The sequence below is a fragment of the Colobus angolensis genome, unplaced genomic scaffold (genome assembly GCF_000951035.1).
Source record: "Colobus angolensis palliatus isolate OR3802 unplaced genomic scaffold, Cang.pa_1.0 Scaffold41, whole genome shotgun sequence".
Classification (NCBI taxonomy): Eukaryota; Metazoa; Chordata; class Mammalia; order Primates; family Cercopithecidae; genus Colobus; species Colobus angolensis.
The window spans coordinates 4991530-5015258 of NW_012117488.1; the positions used below are offsets into that span (position 1 = coordinate 4991530).

General features: G+C 37.1%; 1 protein-coding gene and 1 long non-coding RNA gene across 3 annotated transcripts in view; one reads left to right on the forward strand and one right to left on the reverse strand.

Moving 5' to 3' along the window:
- Nucleotides 1–21058, forward strand: part of LOC105521776 — a 75309-nt gene extending 54251 nt beyond the window's left edge. The window contains exon 3 of the long non-coding RNA XR_001003325.1: nt 20831–21058. This is a non-coding gene — a long non-coding RNA (uncharacterized LOC105521776). The remainder of the gene's footprint in view (nt 1–20830) is intronic.
- Nucleotides 11478–23729, reverse strand: part of CLCA4 (chloride channel accessory 4) — a 34098-nt gene continuing 21846 nt past the window's right edge. For both annotated transcript variants that reach the window (XM_011956084.1, XM_011956085.1), the window contains 7 exons: nt 20985–21162; nt 19520–19626; nt 17493–17708; nt 16643–16910; nt 14168–14338; nt 12640–12873; nt 11478–12283 (listed from right to left, as the gene is read on the reverse strand). In XM_011956084.1, coding sequence (XP_011811474.1) covers nt 11874–12283; nt 12640–12873; nt 14168–14338; nt 16643–16910; nt 17493–17708; nt 19520–19626; nt 20985–21162 — 1584 coding nt within the window. In that variant the 3' untranslated portion in view covers nt 11478–11873. The remainder of the gene's footprint in view (nt 12284–12639; nt 12874–14167; nt 14339–16642; nt 16911–17492; nt 17709–19519; nt 19627–20984; nt 21163–23729) is intronic.

The following is a 23729-nucleotide window of genomic DNA, read 5'->3' on the forward strand; positions in this document are numbered from 1 at the left end:
CTATTTCTTTATAGCAATGCAAGAATGGCCTAACACATTATAATTTCCTTTTTATTGGGTTACATTCTATTTGCCAAGAATGCAACCTTACACATGAACTACAGTAATTAACCATTTACCATTCAGACTTTGGAAATGTGAATATTGCTATAGCAAAATAGTCATCAACAGACATTCACCCCTTTCTGAAAACCAAGAAGGATAAAAACTACATATGAACAATAGAACACAAATGACAGATGGGGCTGAGGCAGGATTAGGATGTCACTGAGATGTGTAAATGGGCCAATTTCCCAAAGCAAATTAAAGCAAATACACCTAACTTTTGCATTCCCCGTACCTAGCACTGCATTGCCAGAGTTAAAAGTCAGCTCAATTCATAGTGAAGCCTTCTTCCTTCCTCTTACAATCAATTGCAATTAATTAATTAAACTTTCTTCTCCTCAATTCAAGATTATACATTCTTTGAGGGCAGGAATCACATTTGCCTCATGTACCCTCGTGGCTCAGGACCTAGTGCACATAGTAGACACTCAGCAAATATTGTTGATATGGAAATTAAATGATAGGAAGTCAGGAAAGAATGAAGGAATGATTGAACGCTTACTATTGAGCTGCCAGGCACTTTGATAGGTGCTTGTACATTACAGTAGCTACTTCACATTATTCTGCATGGCAACTCTGAAAAAAAGGTATTATCATAATTTTACAGTTAGGAAGACTGGGAAGGATAACTTAGGCTTTTATTTACTATTTGCTCAGTCCTATGCTAGGAAATTATATATATTATCTATATGTTGACCCTTGAAATACCATGAAATGAGTGTTTTTTTCCTTACTTTACAAATTTAAAGAAAAAGCTGGCATAGAGTTAATAAGCATTGCTTCTAAGATTTAAATACATGCCTTCTGATTATACATTGAATGCAAATAATGAAATTTTCACTGAATTCATGGATCAATGATTATCAATTCATTTATTGATACATATTTATTTTTCTATAAAACTATTACAAAAAGCAACTTTGCCAATAGCACTTATCCAAACAACTTTAAAATCTTCACCTGAAAAATTAAAATTTATACTTGAAAAATTAAAAACACCCTCATTTGAGCCTCCACTTATAGCTTGATTCACATTTAAATCATGTCAGATTTAATTTTTCAATCACAATCTCAGAAAATTTTTCATATGATCTCTAAGTAATACATTCTGGTATTTAAGAGGCTTCATTCTCATACATATATCCTCATTAAAACCCATTTTCTCTCTTAATTGAGAATAAATGCAATGATAATAAATTTTAAAAAATCTTATTCTTGATTTTGCAGCATATAATCTTACCTCTATGTTCAAGGCCATTTGTAAATAAAACTGAACTTTAAAAAACTTATTTTAATAGCAACAATAATATTTGTAAATTTTGTTTGTTTCATGTTCTTAGGAAAACATTCTAGTAATTCCACATTCTCATTTCCTGGTCCCAGGCTCCAAAGCCTTCCTCATTTTTTATTTGTCACACCGGTCTGTCCCTTCACTGACATTTACTGACACCTCGTTCCTTTTCCTACCTGTGTTCAAGGTCTTTCTTTTCACAGTTCTCTGTTAGAAGGTCTTCCTTTTCAGTGGAGTTCACGGTGTTAGAAAGTGTGGGCACAAAAATGCTTGCATGGTCCTTTGAATGAGCTAAAAAATCAAAAGGGCAAAGTGACACATTTGAGTCAGACTGCTCTCTAATCTGTACTTTATTTTCTAAGTTAAAGAAAATGAATAATAACATTTTTGATCACAGAATGTATTCTGTGTATATGTAAACACTTGAAGCTTTTCTAATAATTATGTATACAAGATCTACTTTAATCTCAAGAATTAATGTCAGATTCAGAACAGAATTTTAAAATGTTGCTAATCTATTTTAAAGTCTGAACGAATTAGTCATTAGCAGAACGCAAATTAGAATCACAAGATGCCGCTACACATTCATTAAGAAACCTCAGTAAAATGGACAATTCTCTAGGCAAATACAAATTATCAAAATGGAACCAGTCATTGGAAACCTGAATAGATTGAGGATTAACTTTTGCTCAACCAATCAATAAAAAAGGTGAATACTTCACTTAAAAGATGAATCAGACATAAATGGTCATTCATATAAATAAAAACAACCAATAAACATATGGAAAACCACACATTCATTAGTAAGTAAAGAAGTTAAAATAAAAAGAGCAATGAAATATCATGTTTTAAATTTTTGAGTGACACAAATTTTAAAAGGACAGTAGTATCCACATTTGCTGAAGAAATTTAGGAGGCAAATACTGGCACATACAGTTGATAATAAAATGAATTGTTAAAACTTTCTTGTTAATAAGCTGTCAATATGAATTTAAAAACTTGAAAAAAGTTTTTTGCTATAAGAATGTTCATCATAGAGAACACTATTTTAAAAGAGTAAAGAATTGAAGTGAATCTAAATTTCCTTATATAAATTTTGTTATATATATGTGTATTAAAAATGAATTTATGTTTTAATATGTTAATGAGTATTGAACTTTAAAACTTGTACACTACTGAAATGAGAATCAACAAAATGCCACTACACGCAGCAATGTGGATGAATCTCATATATATATTTGAGCAAATGAAGCCAATCACCAATGAATATGTAGTATATGATTCCACCTCTCTAAAGAGTGTAAACAGGCAAAACAATCTCTGCCTTTAGGAGCCAGGATAACTTGACTTTAACTTGCCATTATCTCTTATGGGAGATGATAATTGGAAGAGAGCAGAAAGGGAGCATCTGGGATACTGGTAATGTTCCTTTCTTGAGGTCAACTTTGGTTACATGATTGTGTTTGGTTTGTGAAAATTCATTTAGCAAATGACAGAAGCCAAGGTTTGCATGTATGAAGCTCTAGAGAAAAGGTAGAAAGTGATATAAACAAGCTAGTATATAACAAATAGTTTAAATAACTCTCCTTGGCCTGATTCTATGCCTCCACATAAGACAGCATGGACAAAATATTTAGTTTATTCTTCCATTATCTTTTCATTCATTCAACAGTTATTAACTGCAAATTTATTATAGCCTGGTCTAGTTCTAGTTCATGAAGTGAGCAAAACTAACAGGTCAGTGCTCTTATGGAACCCATATTCCAGTGGGAAAGATAAACAATACACATTCTAACATTCCATTAAAACTTAAAATATCAGCTAGCGTTAAATGCTCTACAGAGAATTTGATTTTTAAAAATATGGTGGTGACTGAGTTATTGCTTAAGATTAGGTTGACAGAGAAGGTCTCTCTGAAGAGATAAATGAATATCTGACAAAAGAGAGTCAGTAATTAATAATCAAGTACAGGGAACATCAATTTCAAGGAAAAAATGACTTCTGGGTTTGAGTGCAGGCACCTGGTAGATCAGTGCTGATGTTTAGGTAGGAGTATAGGAAGAGTGACTGACTGTTATAGCCCGATAGGAAAAGGTTGCATTTCTCAAGTGTGAACTAAGTTTTTAGGTGCATTTGAATGAGTCTGGCCTTGATATCTTTGAAACTGATTTGAAAGGCTAATGTCCTTGGCAGATAAAATCAAGGTCATTGGAGGAATTGGTGTTGGAGGAACCTATTAGGCAGAAGAAAATTCATGTAAAATTTGAATTGACCTAAATAGGGGCTGAAAGCTGATTGGGAGATTAAGAGGAAATGTGAAACCGAAGTTTGTTATTGCAGTAACAATGAGGATATAGTTCAGGATACTTTTGCCTTAATTTAGGTGGAACGACCCAGCATTCCTGTCTATAGGTATAATGTTTTCCTGCTTAAGCTCATACAGTAAAGTTGTTAGTGGTTCCTTTTTGTGGTACTTTTGTCAGCTCTGTGATTGATTCATTAAAACTGATGCTTGGGAAAACACAGATTCCGTGTTTTAATTTGACAAGCATTTATTGAGCTTGGTGATGGGCACTGGCAAGATGATGATGAGTAAGAGCTTGTCTCCTGCCCTCAAGCATCTCACCCTCTGGAGGGAAATAACAAGTAAATGGGCAGTTACGTGACACAGAGTTAACGTGAAACTCAGGGGTGAGAATTAGGGAAGGGAAGAGGAGCTTAACCCTCTGGGGCAAGAGGTTGGAGGAATTAGGGGATGCTTCCCAGAAGGAATGACTCCAAAGACCTGAGAATGAGCATGAGTTATTCAGTGACTGCTGGATGTGGAAGTGGAAGGATAGTAGAGAAGAGGGCATTTATAGAGAATGAAAAGCACCTCATAGCCTTGGAATGAGAGATCCTGTAATGTATTCAAAGAACTAGAAGTGGTCCACGGTGGATGGAGCCCAGTATGTAATGTAAGAAGTTGTGAGACATGAAACTGGAGAAGTAAGCTGGATGTGGAAGATGAAAAGCATCATTAATCATACCACAGGGGTTGGACCTCACTGGAATCAAGCAATGGTTTTGTTGCCTGATGCTCACAGAAGCTAATACTGTGGCACTGGCTTTTGAGAAAAGTAAAGAAAAAAGCCTTATTGAGAATCAACTGGTAAGGAGACAGGAGGCAAGTTCAAATCCATCTCACTAAGTCAGGGTCTGGGGGCGGGTTTTACAGCCTGAGACTAACAATGGGAAGGGTAGGAAAATGCACTGAGGAGTAAGCTGGCTGGGTCATGCAAAGGGTGGTGATGGACTTTTGGCTTTTAAGTCTGTAATGCAACAAAAGAGGGTACTAATCACTTCTTAATTACATCCCTGTTCCTTGATTCAAGTACTTAGGTTACACCTGTGGTTGGCTTTTTTATTCTGCTGGCTCTGGGGTCTCAAATCAGACATACTTGGCTCATCTGGACCTGTTCACGTTACATGATATGCAACCTGGGGGTCCATTGCACCGCAAAGCAACTTGTCCTTTTGTTACTAACAAAGTTAAACCACACTGAATTGGGGTCTGTGGTTACATCACCTTGAGTGCAAAGGAAAGTCATTACAAGGTTTTAAATAGGAGTGCAACAGGATCATATTTGTACTTTAGAAAGACTTCGGCTGCAAAGTGAATACTGGTTGGAAACAGGCTTGCATTACTAGCATATATGTCTTGTGTGAATTAGAAAAACAACTTATAAATTAGAAAAACATGCCACCTCTGGGCAGACTAATGATCCAGTAGTGCCCCTGCAGCCCTGATTCTGGGAGCTGAGGTTGGACTATAGTTCAGGCCTCACTCACTCCTGCCCTGCATAGCTGAGTGTCTTCAGACAGGGCTCAACCTTCACAGTGGTTCACAATGGCTGTTTGGAAGAGGGTTTTGTAGGGAATATAGGTTAGAGATGCTGGGAGCATGAACTAGGGATAGAGACAGGTGGAACACTTTTTGAGACATTAAGAATTGACAAGACTTGGTGACTGACTGGATATAGAGAGTAAAGAAGCAAGAATAGGGATCTCTTGTATTTGCATGTGTGTATTAGAATATGCAGCACTCCATCCTTCCTCTTCTCTCTTTTTTACTCTGTCTCCCCAGAATGTAGTCCCATTTTCCAAAGTGTTCACTGTATAATTGAGAGGGATTAGGAGTTAGGGCTCGTGTCAGATAGTGAACAGATAACTGCATTTGGGTGTCAGAATTCTGTATGAAGAATGGGATACAAATGGGGGAGTGTTCTATTCTGTCTGAGTGTGAGGGAGGGAAGCAGGAGAAGCAGTAGAAATGGGATTTTGAAAAAGGGGAATGTGATTAGGGGGCAGAAGGGGAGGCTGAAGAAGGTGGGGTTAGAAGTAAAGAAGGAATGGTAAAGTATGGCATTTCTGACAAAGGCCCAGAAATATAAAACTGTGTGCACTTCTGGGGAAACTGAAAGTCTTTGACTGATTACAGCTGGGAGATCAGTGGGGATGGTGTAATAAGAGATGTGGAAGTCAAAGCTAGGGCCAAATGATGTTGAGCCTTGCAGTCATTCATTTCACAAATACTTGCCATCATGCAAGGTGCCTGGCAAGAAGTGATGAATAAACCAGGCAAAGTCTCTGCCTTTGTGGCATTTATACCTTATCTTGAAAGTAGTGTGGGAACTATTGTGATTTTGTTCAAGTTAATCTGTGGGGAACATGGGTTGGGAAGGATTGACAGAAAGAAAGACCTATTAGGGACCATCTTTTTCAGAAGAAGATGATAGAGGCTGACTGAGGCAGTCACTGAAGAGGAATGGAGAAGAGATAAGGGTTAAGGAGATTTCACAGACAAGACTGATTCACTGATTTGACATAAACGGTGAAGAAATTGGAGAGTCAAGAGATGGCCTGCTAGTCTCTGGTTTGAATAACTGGATGGCGAGATACTTTTCTTTCACTGAGATAGGACATTTTGGAAGAAGGTATAGATGAAGAGAAATAATTTAGTTTTATAGAATTATACTGTTTCCCGACCCAAATTGACAAACCTATACCCAAACAGTGCTATGAACCACCTACATTTCCCTGCTTGGCTCAAACTGGTGTGTGTGTGTGTGTGTGTGTGTGTGTGTGTGTGTGTGTGTGTGAGAGAGAGAGAGAGAGAGAGAGAGAGAGAGAAAGAGAAGGTTCATGGTGGTGGAGCAGAAGTTGAAGGAGCAGCAGATAATAGTGGGCTTTCTTCCTCACCTCAAATAGCATTGTCTCCTGACACTGAGCTCTCTGGGATCTAGAGAGTTCTGGTTTGCTCTATGAAGGAATCCTAATTAAGGTTCTAAATACATTTGAGAGGTTGTACATAGATACATGTTTGCAGAAAAGCAAAAGGTTTTGATTGTTTTTAGTTCCAAGCCCAGATAGAACTTCAAATGATTAAGTAAGTGGTGGTTCTACTTTCATGTCACCAAACTCCTACTGTTCAGTCTTTTCCATATGCCTCTAAAACAACTTCCTATTTCCTAAACACCACATGATGACAGACAGCAGGACATAAAATATGTAGCGCTTTGCTTACATTCCTCATGGGGTCTAATGCATCAGGAACTAATTTGCTGATCATCACATAGATTATTAAAGAAAACAGGGTATTGGGGTCATAAATAATTAATTAGCAACAAATATGATCTGAACAGGTATATTTACTAAAGTGCTATTACGGATGCTAAGGCTTTAAAATAACTTCCTGTTTCATGGAACAATGTAGAATCATTTATGAAGAATACTTATTTTTTCATGTGTCAGCTCTAAGAGTAGAACTACCACATGAGGATGCAGACACTGTGCTTTGTGAAACTCCAGGGGTACCATTCATAGAAGGTATGATTTGCACGGATCCCTTTAAAGTTCTGTAATATGGTAGCCCTAGATAATATTCATGGTTATGTGAAGGGAAAAGACAGAACTATAGGTAAACCAGGCTTATCTAAGGCATCAATGATCAAGTAATGCTGGGCACCAAAAAAGTAGAAGGTGATGGTAAGAGGAACAAGATTGGAGAGAAAGACAAGGACTTGCAAAAAGTTCAGCATAGGAAATGACTAGACATTTGCTGGAAGGAGGGAGAAAGAATGATGGTAAGATGAACAAAAGTGTTCTCTATAAGAGGGAAGGAAGTAGAAAGACAAATTAGGAATTTGGTGCCTAGAGAGTAGATCTGTATAGCAGTGGATTTGTCATTGTTTGTTGTTTTTCAAAACTTACGAAGTTTTTGCAGTGATGACATTGAGTATAATTGCTGTGAAAGCAGCTTATTGAACAGTCTCAATTCACTAGGATATAAACATGAAAAAACAATTTTTTGAGCCGCTGTAACAAACTGTGTTCTATTGAATTCCTCTATTTCACTGGGTAGCAATTACTAATATCAGAGCCCAATTCTATTAGTATTGTCATTGTCAATTTGTAAAAATCACAGTATCTGTGAAACATAATAAAGTGAAATCCAGTAAAACATGGTATGTCTGTATATGTATACACTGTGGAATGGATAAATCAAGCTATTTAATTAATGCATTAGCTCATACAATTGTTTTTTGGTTAGATCAGTTAAAATCTATTCTTGTTGTGAGTTTCAATTGTGGAGTATATTGTTACTAACTATAATCACCATGACGTACAGTAGATCTCTTAAACTTATTTTTTCCTCCCACCCCAGCCTCTGGTAACCACCATTCTACTCTCTGCTTCTATGTGTACAATGTTTTTAGATTTCACATACAGATGAGAACATATGGTATTTGTCTTTTTGTGTCTGGCTTATTTCGCTTAATATAATAGTGGCTTTGCTGAGGCAAGTTGGATAAATTGGAACTACATCTCTCAGAAACCATATGATTCTGGGTTAAAGTTGGTCAAAAATAATTTGCATGAAATGTAGAAGGCAGAAGTAAAACAGCAGCCATAACTGCCTGCAGGAGAAGTGATAAGAGGTGGTGGGAAACAGGTGCAGATGGGCCGGCATCCTTGCTCCTCTCTACTCCATTTCTGACTCTTCTTTCTGAATGCTGACATTGCTGACTGACAGTGGTCCTAGGTCCACCACAAGACTCTTGGCAACAAACCCACAGAGGTTTTTTTATGCACAGGTAACAGTCTTCCACAGACTTCCACAGTAGCCCCCTTCACGATCCCATTCCAGTTCCTGGACATGCCTGGATACCAACATGAAACACCCAACACAAACTTCAGCACTTCAGATAGACTTGTTAGATTTTTTTCTGATCTCCCATTTCCTTTTTTTAGTACTTTACTTCCTCATCCTAATTCTTATAATAAATAAATTCTCTACTCTGTAATACTCATGGTGGTCTGTTTCCCTGATGGAACACTGACCAATACAGTTATTGGTTATCTAGGTAATCTAGCACTGTGGACCAAACCATTCCAAAACTTAGTGGCTCAAAACATCAATCATTTTCTTTTTTCCATGATTCTATTGGTTGTCTGGGCTTAAATGCGAGGTTCTTTTGCTGGTTAGGCTTAGAGTCTGGTGACTGTAAATGGAATCATCTAGAGGCTGGGAAACAGGGAGAGTTAATTAGTCCTCTTTTTATTCTCCATGTATTCTTGGAACCTCTCCAGTGGTCTCTCCATTAGCATAGCTGTATTTTAACATGGTAGGTCAGTGTTCCCAAGAACACTAAAATGGAAACATCTATCATTTTTGCTATATTATGTTAATTAAGGCACATCATTCACCCAGCTCAGATCCAATGTGAGAAAGAACTACATAAGGCTACAAATAATTGGAATTGTGGATCTTTGGAAACTTTTCTAGGGATTAGCTACCATACTTTTCTGTTTGGCTGCGATGGGCCTGGACTACTTCAGTGTTGCTTTGAGTTGAACTCCTCTTAGTCCTATTTTATGCTTTTGTGAATGTTCATCAGGCACTGTGGTTTGGGCCCCCACACTTACACATGCTCTACTGGGGCACTCTGGCCTGTGACAGCAGCCATCTCAGTGGCATGAATGGAAGCACGGAAAGGTAGTTCTCTCAGTCCTAGCTGAGCAGCTGCGACTATGAGTGCATACCATCTCTCTGTGCCAGATCTTGGGCAGCCCCTGGGGTAGGTGTTTAGCTTGTGACACTGTAGACTCCCCACCCCAAGGAGTAACACTGACTTGGATAGCTAGTGATACAGGTTTTTTTCTATTCAGGAACCCTGTAGACATTTGAGTCTCCGAGGTCCGTAGAGGGTTCGTCCTCTCCCATACAGGGCTGCCTCTCTTCCTTAATGGAATATCTTAGATGCATTTTCTGTTGCCAGATTCCCTGCAAGAGGCAATGAGCCTAAACTTAGCTTCCCAAATGTGGTACTTTTTCATGATTAACTAAATCAACTACTAGACCGTAAATGCTGCTAGGTAGTTGTAATGGACAGCGCACACAGAGACTTCATACTGTAGGTACCATCGCTAGTTTATCCTGGACTGCAGTCAGGGCTGGTTTTGTGGACATGCCATCTATGCTGTTGCTTGGAGCTCTGCTTAGAAGGGCCCTGAACTTGGTTTAATACTTAGCGGTTGGTGTCTTGAAATTCTTACTAGTTTTAAAGCAAAGGCATCTTATTTTCATTTTGCAGTGAGTAGCATAAATTATGTAACCTGTACTGACTACAACAATGGTAATGATTTAGTTATCTTTCTGATTCTTAAGAATTCACAAATAACTACTTGATGCAGACCTAGGAATAGAAGAAATTAGAACTTGACCTGGGAGGGGAGAGCCCACCACTGGGATCCACCTGAACCTAGCTGTTGCACTGGAACCTCAGAGAGGGAAGTAACCGGGCTGGTAGGCTTTGCCTCCAGAGTAATGGGGTGAATGGGTGGAAGGGACATACAGAAAATCTGACTGTCACATGATATTTCTTGTGCCAACATAGAATTTCAGGCCTTCATTCCACTCTTGGTAAAGGCCAGGTGCTCTACCCTTAATGCTTTTCCTGCATATTCTCCTGTACATCCCTAGTCATTAGCACTGGCCAAACAGATGCCAGTCTGCTAGAGGAGCTAATGGTGCCAATAGACCTTTTACCTCAACAACTTAGTCTCCAAATGCCCTAGTGTGCCGCTCATTTTCCTCTGTACATTTTCTTCTGCATGCTTTGAGAGGAAGTCAAACCATCATAGAGTCAGGAGTCTCCCACTTACTTCCTCTTCCTTTGCTCCTTTACTACTTCCAACTTAAACTACAAGGCCCTTTTTGTCAGCCCTTCTGATCACACCAAATTCTTTTTGCCAGGTCAAGATCTATGTTTGAAGATTGTTAAAAGTGACCCCTGGACTCAGCTTATATGGCTTTCATCTTCATTTACTTCCAAAGAGCAAAGAATTCCTGCCAATGCTACATGAGATAAGAATACAAATGAGTGGATGCTGTTCTGCAGGTCCTCTTTAGTTCCTCAGGATGCTGAGTTATAGTAATAAAAATTCCTGTGCAAAATGAGAAAACTACCCGTTAGTAGAACAAGGAAACCGTAAACTTGGACTCCAAGTCTACCCACTCCTATGAGGGGAAGTTCTCTCTGCACCATCTTACACCATTGTTACATGCTCTGTGTTCCATTTTGTTTACATCATTAGGGTCCCTGGCTGACCTGGCTATGGTCTGCCATATAAAACTGCTCCTTTCAACCTACATTTTCTCCTTAAGTGATCTCATTAGTCAATATGGTTGTGATCCTGAGAGATGAATGAAAATATTGTGTTTTAAAAATATTTAGTTTTCTTTATCTGAAAACAAGGGCAATAGATAGTAGCTTCAGTAATTTGTTCCTATGATAAAAAGTATGCAGATAGGTATGGCTTTTTAAATGAAAAGAGATAGATATATATTTATATCGAAATAAAATCAGGAAAAATTAGTTTGACAGGTGGTAATTGATTTTTTTTTTTCTGGTATCCTTCATATCCATGAATTGTAGTAAACATAATCTTGGCAATTGTAGGGTATAGTTGGAGGCTTTGGAGGAATACAACATCATCAATTTATACTTAATAGTACCAACACCAAATTCATTTTTTTCAAATGTTGTTTACTTGCTCTCCTTTATTTGTATTTTGACTACTCAAATAGATAATTTTAATTTCTTGATGAAATTTGAAATATCATTTCAGAAAAATGTTGTATCAAATAATAAACAACCAGGTAACAATATGAAAAAGGATCTCTGTTCATCACTATGTCTTACAAATAAAATAACAAAAAATAAAACTATTAAATTTTAATCTTGACAGTTTTTTACATCTCCATGAGTGTTTTTATTTAATCAAAGTATCCTTTTCAGACATCTTAAAATTATTTTTATGAGTTTATGATCACACATGGGATGAATTTTAAGATCCAGAAATATCCTTTACTTACATTGTTTTCTAAAACTCTCTTCTAGGTCTACTTGAAGATTTTGTTCTTCCTTAAGGTTCAAATGGTGGTACTTAAAATAATGTTAACAATTACAATAGACCCAATCACAGACAATACCAGGGTAGAAATATTAACTCCAGAATTATGACTTTTATCAGTAGTAGGAGTAGGAGTAGGGGTAGGGGTAGGAGTAGGATAAGTGTCATCAGGATTTGCTTGAGGGGTAAACAAAGCTACTTGTGCAATGTTGGATACTTTTGATGTCAAATTGCTTTTATCTATGCTTTTAATGGCAATAAATATGTGAGTTGTATTTTCTTCTGAGATATTCCCTGGTTTAAATGCAAAGATTTCCTTGGAGTTGGCCTCCTTTGGTGACAGATCCGTAGTATTTACTTGAAGAGCATCATCAAAACTGTCTCTTAGATCAAGAATACTTCCACTTATTTTTATGATATAATGTTGAGCTGAGAAAAAAAGTTACATGTAGTTTAGAGACTGGAGCATAGCATATTCATTCCTTTTTTTAATTCTCAAAAATATCTAGTTATACAAAGCAGATACTCAGATCAAAAACCTTACTCATTTTTTAATAAAAGCTGAATTCTGATCTTAAGCTCTGCAAACTGCTACCTTCTTTGTATGAAAAGTAGGACCACGTTAAAAGGTGTCATTTGATTGATTAAAAAATATCAGATTATAAAATTAATACTTTGCTAGGCTGTCAATATAAAACCATTCTCCCCTCGCCTGCCCTCGCACCCTTGTTTTTGCAATTAGCACCTTTCACTTAAGCCAAAATCATGTGACACTTCGTCCTTACCTTTCCCAACATCAAAGTTATCTCCTGGTGCTGTCCATGTAAGAATAATCTCATCCTCCTGAAGTGTGGCATCAAGGTCTGTGATTTGACTTGGTGGATGTAGGTCATCCAAGAAATATTTTGGGACTTGTGACACCACAAATGCACCTCCAGATGCTGTTCGGCTGAAATCCTCCAAGGTGGTCTGAGTATCCTCATCAATTTCAGGTCTTGGCGGGTTTGCTTCAATTTCCCCTGCATTAAACATTTCCTGGTTTATAATGGGCAAAACTGCCGGTACTTTTTATAATTCAGGGAATCACCTTCTTCACCCCACTTGTCTTTTCCTTTTAATAAATATATATACAGTCACATTTTTACTAAGTTTTGTGACAATCATAAGCATCCAGTTGGTGAGAGAATTCTTTCTTTGGTAGGATGTAGTAGGACAGAGTCAGATAACACATTGCTTTAGAATTAAGCCTACACTGGATGAGAGAAATATTATATAATTCAATATGTGCCTTTTTAAAAAAGGAGTTGCTTCACCTCTTGAATTATCAGCACTCTGGGAATATATCTGGGGAAATCATTACCAGTTCTCCTCCACCCACTTGTGCTAGGTCCCTCCCTCCATGCTGCAAGTGCTAAGGAATAATTCTTCTGTTGTATTCCAATTGCTAGTAGAAAGCCCCGAAAAGTCACAAGGGACCAGATACAAGAAGCTAGCAAAGAATGCATTCTTAATTCTTACATCACTTTACTATACACATTGTTTTTTTTTTTTCTTTTTGACTTATTAAAATTCCAAATGAATGTTTACTCTTACAGCGTATGTAATCTGAAGGATAAATTCTGCACTGGCTTGTGCTTAGGTTCATAAATTGACCTGTTTCCTTCATCTTGAGCTGAAAGTTGGGCGTATTATTGCTGATATACATAAGATGTTCCAAGCTAACACAATAATAACTGACATTTTTGAGTGAGATCATGTCCACTGCAGGAACGTGGGTGGAGCTGGAGGCCATCATCCTCAGCAAACTAATGCAGGAGCAGAAAACCAAAATCCTGCGTGTTCTCACTTATAAGTGGGAGCTAAATGATGAGAATTCATGGACACAAAGAGGGTAACAATAGACACGGAGTCCTACTTGAGGGTGGAGGTTGGGAGGAGGGAGAGGAGCAGAAAAAATAACTATGGGATACTAGGTTTAGTACCTGGGTGACAAAATAATCTGTACAACAAACCCCCATGACACGAGTTTACCTATATAACAAACCTGCACATGTACCTCCAAACCTAAATTGAAAGTTTAAAAAACAATCATAACTGACCTTTTTCGAGTGCTTGAGTGCTTACTAGGTGCCAGACATTGTACCAAAGCTTAGATTAATTTAGAGGCAAATCCTAGTATGACTGAGAACTTTATTCCATAAAACGGAAAAGCTATATTTTGAGTTGTGATCAACCTGTTTGAAGCCTCAATTATATAAAATCACCAATATTATTCAAACTATCACTGGATTATAAATATCATGAGTTACTCACCATTCACTACCCAGCCTGATATATACGCGGCTCTATTCAGTGGAGGCTGTAAGCTTAGCCTGGCAGTGTTTGCTCTTCCATGAGCCCATACTTTTAAGCTGTAGCTGCCATTTTCTGTATATGCTGTAAAATACCTGGAGTAGACCCCATCATTCTTGAAAGAATCAGCACCTTGTTATAGAAATGAAGGAATAAAGTATTGTAAAGAGAAATGTATGCATTTTCAAAGACAAGCAATTGGCCTCTACAAGGATATCCTCTAGATTAGGCTTAATATTTTGAGATTGACCCTTTGGAGAATATTTCCATTATATTCTGCCGAAACAATATATTGTAGAATTGATACTTTTGAGCTATTTTGATATCTATTAGGTCTATACAACATACATACACACACGTTAATATTTATGTATGCATAATAAATGCCTAAATACTTCACCTTCCCGTCCTTATTAATTCATATACAGAGTATTACACATAGTACTCTTACAATTTCTCTACCACTTTTTGCTTTCAGCTTGCTTTCTCTAACTCTAAACACATTAATTATGTCATCTCTCTTTTTAAATCAAAAGGGTCTCTACTAAGGAAAAATCCTATCTTTGTGCAGGATTTAATTCTCACAACAGTCAACTAAAATTACTAAATTTGGTGATTTTTAGAGATATACATTTCCCAGATTTCCTAGAGAAAGGTCCCAGCATTCTGTGTTCTTACAAGCCCTCGAGATAACTCCTTTGCACACTAAAGTTTGTCTGCAAACTAAAGACATTTGCAGACTAAAGAATGTCTGCTCTATGTCATTGTTAATCACCAATACCATCTCAAGTAAAGGCACTCCAAATTAGCAAATTTCCCCAATTACCTGAATGGTCATGTAGCAAAATGTTGAGAAGGGAAACATGATGCATATAAGTTTTAATGTAGTATAGATTTGCAGAAAGGGGAAAATGAGGCAAGGAATAGTTGTGGAAATACTGATATATCTGAAGAAGACATTGAGGTACACAAAAGAACAATTTCACCTTCTCAGTTTTTCTCAGGGGCAACTGTAGTTGAAGATATGATTATAAAATGATTGAATAAGTTACATTGCAAAATATACTGATGGAAAATTTTGTTAATTCGAGTGCCTATCAATATAGTTATTTCCTTGCTTATTAACCTCTTAACAGAAGCTTCTGTTCCTAGAACAATCTAGAATCTAGAGAAAGGGTCTTTAGGTATCACCCATCTGTGCAGACCATGGAGATAGAGAATGGCCAACACTGCATCTTGATTCCTACCAGCCAGACCTGGTATCTGATGCCCCAGTGATGAATCTTCCTCTCTTGTGGCAGTGCTAGCTGCCCCTGGGTCCCAGTTCTCAGGACTATGTTTATACTGTGTTCCAGCTGTTGAGGATTACTCCTGCTTTATTTTCCTGCCAGAGACCCAAGTTCTATCACTTAATCGCATCTAGTTTGCTTGTGCTTCATCCTCTCTAGCCAGACTTTCTTGATGCTGTCCTCAGCCTCCTGAATGAGACCTTTCTAATTGGTGACAGACATTGGTTGCCTGGATGATAAACAATAATGATGACAAAAAATTACATGTATGGCCAGGCATGGTGGCTCGCTTCTGTAATCCCAGCACTTTGGGAGGCTGGGGTGGGAGGATACCTTAAGCCTAGGAGTTTGAGACCAGCTGAGGCAAGATAGTGAGACTTTTTCTCTTTTGTAGACCTTTTCTTTACAAAAAAATTTGAAGATTAGCTGAGCATGGTGGCACACACTTGTATCCCAGCTACTTGGGATGCTGAGATGGGAGGATTGCTGGAGCCTAGGAGGCAGAGGCTTCAGTGAGCTGAAATGGTGCTGCTGAACTCCATCCAGCCTGTGCGACAGAGTGAGACCTCATCTCAAAAAAACAAAAAACAAACAAAAAAATTCAACAAGCAAAAACGTTTTTATTTTTATTTATTTATCGGGTATTTTTGTTGTTACTGAGACAGAGTCTCTCTCTGTTGCCCAGACTGGAATGCGGTGTTATGATCTTGGTTCACTGCAACCTCCACCTCACAGGTTCAAGTGATCCTCCAGCCTCAGCCTCCCAAGTAGCTGGGTTTACAAGTGTGTGTCACCACACCTGGCAAATTTTTTATACTTTTAGTAGAAAAGAGGTTTCACCATGTTTGCCAGACTGGTCTTGAACTTCTGACCGCAAGTGATCTGCCCACCTTGGCCTCCCAAAGTGCTAGGATTACATACCTGAGCCACTGTGCTCAGCCCTAAAACATTGATTGTTTACCACATGCAAGACATTTGCTAGGCACTCTGTAGGTTTTACCTAGATAAAATTTCCTGCTGGTCCTGCTGTTCCTCCTTAATCTGCATCAGTTCTGTTGTCTGTCTTACTGCCCCACAATGCCACAGGGACTCACAACATGCTGAATTAGGAAAATATTGGCTTATTCATAAAAAACCTGTGAATTACCTGCACCATTATCCAAAAGCTCCAAAACTTGTGTATGTCCACTCTGTGATTCAATGACAGCAGTCACATTGGCTCCAAGAACAGGTACAAACCCTTGTAGAATTTCTGCGTAAACAATCATTGGGCTGGGGAAACTGTTTATGTCCTTATTCATTTTAGCATTCAGTGTGATTGGAGGCACAGAAGAATTTGCTGCTCGAGAAGTTACTGTGATAGTTAATGTTTCTGGGTTTGCTTTGGCTTGAAGACTGTAGGCCCAAGTGCCCACCTAAAAATTTCAACCAAAATGTAGTAAGTATCCAAAGTCAAGCTACTCTCTATATTTCCATTATGTAATTCTAAATACATTATATAATGGGGAGTAAGAATAAAGAGGTTTTTAAGGATGTTGAGGATAAACGGGTAAGGGCTGAGACAGTTCAGACAGAGCATGCCAAGTGGTATCATTCATGATGTGTACACTTTGCTACATCTCAATTGGAAAAAATAAGTTTTAGAAGGTTTGCCTTGGTTTTGACCTTAGAGTCCACAGATTCATCAGTTCTGGTAGGGTGAAAAAGGAAGGACCCTGTAGCTCTCTACCCACCAATTTGCATAGACTCTTTCTACATTTCCTTCTTAAAATTCTCAGACTGTCTTGACTACCTTTTCTTCCTTCTTCTTGATACGTAAGTTCTTTTTTACTTTTTCCTATCATCATAATTTTAAGGACACAGGCATAGAAAGTACGTACTATTTTATCTTAATTTTAAAGTTGATACAACCTTTGGTACTCACATTTATGACATTAAACAATTTATGTTCAGTTTTTTAAAAATGTTGACAGGAAGTCTAAAAGCTGATTGCTTACCTTTGCAGTTCCTGGAATACTGAGATAGGCCATTTTGGAAGTTGCATCCACTGTGAAATTTTCCATGATTGTTCCATTGGGATCCCAGAGAGAAATACTAGGAGGCAGACTGTTCCATGTGATGAGAAAGAATGTGTCCTTTCCCACTGTACTGTCAATTATGACAGTGTCGTTCATCCAGGGATTACTGTTCAGTGTTAATCCCTTACTTTCAAGCTGTTTAAATAGATTTCAAAATTAATTGAAAAGATAGCAATTTTATTCTTTTTAAAGATGGTTTTAAATTTCTGGCCTGAAAACAAGCTTATAAATGGCAAACCACCTTAGACTTGTGATCTCTCTGCAAGCTGGTGATGATATGACAGTTATCAATTAAAAAGTGAGGAAGTAAGAGACTTAGAGCAGAAGCATGGGTTTTACAGTCATGAATATGACCTTACTGTTTTTTTCCCGGTTGTCTTGGCAAGCATTCATGGATATTATCCTGATATGGAATTTTGAAATAATTTTTCACACAGATAGAGGGAGTAGCACTGGACAGTAAATATATTCAACAGAGTGCAAACTGATACATAAAGGTTGGAATCCTGAGAAGAGAGGAAATTGAAGATAGAACCTTTTTTTGAGAGGAGCTTTAAAGAAAGCTTTTCAACTTTTTGTTGATAGCTCTTAGTCCAGGAGAGTCAACCATTTTTGTTTAGTTACTTATTTTTTAAAGTGACAAAGAAATATGCATATATTGTGGAATGGCTAAATCAAGTGGATTAACATATGCATTACCTCACATACTCTTTTTTTTTTTTTGTGGTGAGAATGCATAAAATCCACTTAGTGTTTTTCAAATATACAATACATTGTTGTTGACTACAGTTGCTATGTTGTATAGCGGGTTTCTTGGTGTTCCTACCATCCATTTAAAATAAACAGAACACAAAATAGTATCTTCAGAATCAGTTTTCTCTCCTTGTCAATTTCAGTCACTATAATCATCATTTTCTCAGTCAACAATGATGGCAACCTCAGAAATGACCTTTATTATCCTTTAGCTTATTCTCTACACAGTAGCAGGCTATATCTCACACCAATTTTTATCTTGTTTGCAGGATATATCTGTAGACCAGATGTGCAAACCAATCTGCACATACTCTAAGCTCACATCCTATAACTTCCGTTCCTTTCATTGTTGAGAAGTAGAGGAAAATAGGTTTGTTTAGGGATCATGGCAAGTTTTAATATAGGCAGTGAGTTGATGAGCTGGAAAATACAAGACAGAAATCTTGATATAAAGTGACATGACATAGACATGTAGGAATGAAGACAAACATTTTTGTAAAATGTATTTTGAGAGAAACTGGCTATGTTCACATGGGACGTGAAGAAAGAAGAATCAAAGTTTACTCACAGTTTTTGAATCTAAGTAACAGAAAATGGTGGTGCTATTAAGACCCAGATGAGCAAAAGTGTTCAGTTCAGAAGAAAGGTGAATAAAAAAGCCACTGAAAAAAGTGGTTTAAGAGGTGACAGAAGCCCTATGTTTGTAGCTAGACAATGATTATTCACGCCTTCTTTCTCCTGCTTAATTTATTTCCAAGATACACTCCTTCCATTTCCCAACCAGGTTCTTGAGTTCATGTGTCTAAATCTATTTCACAGAAGTTCAGTATGGAGAAAGCTTCAAGCATAAGCTTTTAAAACGCATTCATTGAAAAATGGGTGCTTTATTTTGGAAAAGGTCCATTTTTGGTGAAATATTTGACATTATTACATTGTAATGTCATTTCTTAACCGGACCTGTGGCAATAGGAAAAGAAACAGTATGTCTGCTACTTCACCATTTATTTTACTTTTATTTCACCAATTAATTTGGCTATAGCTAAAGGGTAATTTCTATTTAAGATTAAAGTTGAGATTTTAATTAAAAATTACTTTGAGAAAAATATGGAACTCAAAACTTATAACCACCAAATTTTTTTTTTCTTTGTTATGGCAAAGGTGAACATGAAAACCCAAGGAAAGAGAACTCTGACCTGAAGGGACTTCTGGGAGAGTTCAGTATTTCCTGATGTAAGGGCCCCAAAAGCATCAATGAGGCCATTGTTCTGGGCTTTATCTGAAGCATAAAAATGGCATCCTCCTAAAATGTAAATGCATTAATTAGACTGCTTTCTAGAAAATAAATATGTATATTTTAGTGATTATTAAGGTAACAGTTAAAACAAAATCATGGTTTCAGTATGTGTTATTAAAATAGACCAAAAGCACATAGTTGTACAGATTAATTCTGAAATGCTCATTTTAAAATGTCATAACTAGGGAATGAAAGCTACCATAATACCTCATTATCAAAATCTTAGCTAGCTAAAATGCATGATAATTATAGAATATGAAAGATGTTACAATTCCATGTATTAAAGCTCACAAACTTTACACAGCCCTTTTAGAGAATCTTTTATTTCTAACAAAATTGACTTTCAGATATTTCAGCCAGTGTAGGTTTGTGAAATCTTTTGTTAAAAGATTGTTAATCTTTTATTTTAGTTCTAACAAAGTTGACTTTCAGATATTTCAGCCAGCATAGACCAAAATCAGAAAATTAGAAAGATGAAAGAGCTGCTATATTTAGGTATCCTCACAATAATTGGCAATGAGCAGATAGAAAAATGGAAAGCAAGAGTGATAAATCCAAGAAAGTACTACTTTTAAGGAGCTACTTGGAACAGAAATAAATTTTACAATGGCCATGAAAGGACTTTGAAATGATATGATTTTGCATAACTAAGCATTAAAAAGCAAGCATATATTTAGTACCATTAGAAGCCAATTCAACAGAATTTATACTCATGTCATAAATTGTATATTCTCTACTAAGTTTAAGAAGGTATTGGAAACACGTAACCCGTTTTCATCACGTCTGTGTGTCTGAAATAACAGCTACCATAGTTTAATGTTTATATAAAAACTTTGTTATTTAGATCTTTTCAGCCTGAGTTTCTGTTAATCACATACACCCACCCCACAGCTTATGCTCTGGTCTCACGGAGTTTTCACCATTCCCTCCATGTGCCTTGCACTGTCACCCCAACATGATGTTTTTTGCTCACGACTTGATCATCTTTTCTTAGCCCCTTTTTCTTCCCAGGGAAATTCAACACCTTGTTCAAAGCCCAGCTCAGAATTCAGCTAGTTTCTCATGCTTCCTTTCCCTGGCTCTATACAACTGTAGTAAAGCTAATGGCTTCCTCTGCTCACACAGAACTTTATTTTTCTATATTCCTCCTGTTATGAAGGAATGTTATCTGATTATGTTATTTCATTAACAGTTTTATTTGTCTCTCCAGCCAACTGGACTTCCAGTGCCACGAGAACAGAGATTGGGTCTGGTCCCCAGCTTCAGTACCTTCAGGGCAGAAACTCAAGAGAAGTTGTTGAACTGTCAGCCTTTACATGTATGCATTGCTATTGAAGGCCTGGAATAAATGGAACATGTTTTACCTGTTATCTTGCTCATCTCTATTACTGCTTCATCAGCAGCTGTTCCCAAAGCAATAAAATGAACAATGGCCCCACTTTGTTTCACTTCATCAATACAAGAACTTGCAGTGTGGTCCTCCCCATCAGTCAGCAGCACTACTTCAGATCCATCGAGGTGGGGGCATAGCTCTCCAATGACCTGCAAACATAATTCAGAGCACAGTTACCAACAGGCATTCCTAGATCACATAGACAAATGGGAAATCAGAAAAAAATTAGAGAGAGAATAAACACAAGTTATGCAAAATAGAAGAGATAGCCTCTATTTTAAAATAAAGAATTTTCAATCAACAATTCTTGGGGGAAGTTAAACATGAAAATTTTTTTAAACTCCCAGATGCAGGGAGTATTTATTTAAATGAATTTGGTGGGACCAGGCTTTGGAAAATCATCTAGACTAAATGAAAATAATATCTTAACCTGGGAAACTCAGGTCAAACAGATACCAAAGGTATAATCACAGTATATGACATTAAATAGTGTTCTGGTTTCTTTGACTGGACTACCTTCTGACAGACAAGGCTTCAGTTTATGAAGTCTCTTGCACTTAAAGCTAGATGCATTAAGAATCCACTTCAACATTTTAAAAAGTCAGTGATTACAAATTAGTAAACCCTCAGTATGCTTATAAAGAAAAAACACAGAAAGTTCTAAGCATGCGGCCTTGTTATGCAACTTTCATTTACTTCTGATAATAACTGGCACAGAACTAAGCATATTGGTGACGCTCAAAGAATATATTAAAATTATATTTATTAAGTTCAATTTGTAGCTTGAATCCTTTTCCTAAACGCCAGTTTGAAACTCAAAGTTTTGAAACTAGATGCCTGTAAAAGAGGATAAAGAGAACTTAGCCCAGGATGACAACTATATTTCACTTTCTTTGACAGTTTTAATTGGTGGTGGCATCTTGGAGCACCATTTTGAGACCTTGAGTCCAGGCCAAGAGGTGAAAAATAACAGATTATCAGTGGCTTTCTTTGGCATGGAGTGGAGGTGTGTGTGCAGATTTGCAGAAGAGGGTTTAATGTAGAAATCCCTTGAAAGTTGGTATCAGGGAACAAATTGACCACCCTTATTTCAATTTTGCATGTTTTGAAGCAAAGAGTGACTAATACACATATTGCAATATATGGGAAATATTCTCTGACATGCATTGAAACCAAACGGAAAGATACGAAAATGTTTTTACACATTTATGGCATTTGTAGCATCTCTATCACACTTTTCCCATGCATTTAAGTATAAAATGAAGATCCAAAGATGAAACACAGTTCTCTCTTTCACCTCTCCTTTTCTTGCATGAGGTTATTTACCAAGTATTTACAATGTGCCAGTCACTGTGCTGGGGATTCAGTAGGAACTACATTCCTACATTCATATATTAATAAATAATTGGGTTCAATTTAACAATGTTTATGGAGCTCTGTGTCAGAGACTGAGGAGATCTAGAGATGAACAACAAAGACAAAACTAATACGTATTTACCACAGAATATTCTATAGTTCAAGAGAAATAACAATGTACTGTTACAGTTTACTGAACATTTGCTATGTATTAACCATGTTTTATACATTGTGTAATTTGATCCAACTCCAGGCTCCCAAAATGTCTTCCTATTACCACTTTTACTGCCTACAATTTGTTTTATTCAGGGCAATTGTAATCGTCTTCCTGGAACATAAATTGATCATCAAATTCTGATACTTTAAACCCTTCAAGAGCTTTTTGTTGTGCTTAAAACAAAATACAAGCCTCATATTTTTTGAAGTTTTCTAAGATCTGTCATGTCTATTTCTCCAACCACATTTCATACCCCCTCATTTGCCAAACTCCAGTGCCACTAGCTTCTATAATTTCTTAGAATAATCTAGTTTTTTCTCACCTTTTTCTAAGGAACTTTTGCACTTTCTTTTCTGTCTGAACCACTGGCTTCTTCTCATCCTTCAAATCAGAGCTTAAATGTTACTTTTTAGAGAAGGCTCATTGGCCTCTCCACCCAAAGTAATTCTCCTTTCCCTGTTACTCTGTCCCATTGCCCTGTTTCATTTATTCACAACACTATCTACATAATCTGCAATTCTTGTTTTTATCTATCTATTTATTATCTGTTCCCCACTTATATATACATACCACAAGAGTGAAAAAGCTTTGCTTGGTGAATAAATTAAAGCATGTACATATTTTGAATAAATTAAAACATGAGCAACCCTATGTATCCTATTTTACTGATGAGATAATTGAGGACTAGAGAGGATAAGAATCATGTTTAGGGTCACAAAGCTGATAAGTGACAATTGTGATTTGAATGTAGGACTTCATGTTACAAACCTAAACTAAAATGTCATGCAATTCATGGAAGAGACACATTCAGTTGGGTTGGGAGTAAAAGGGAAGTTACACGAAGGAGAAAGGATTTTGAAGGATTGGTAGAATTTTAACATGCAGAGATGGGAGAACAGGAAGCATTTTAAGTAGAGGAACTTGCATGGTGCAAAGAGGCTGTTAGTACACAGGGGACTTGGAGAACAATGTGTGTAGTAAGTTGGTTGGAGGACAGAGCATCGAGAGGGGAGAATGGAGTAAATAAGGCAGGAAAGATAAATGATGGCAATTTCTGGGTGGGGGAGACTCTTTAGTAATATCAGACTGAGAAATTGAAACAATTTTGTAGACTGTAAAGAGACAGTGAAGATTTCTAAACAG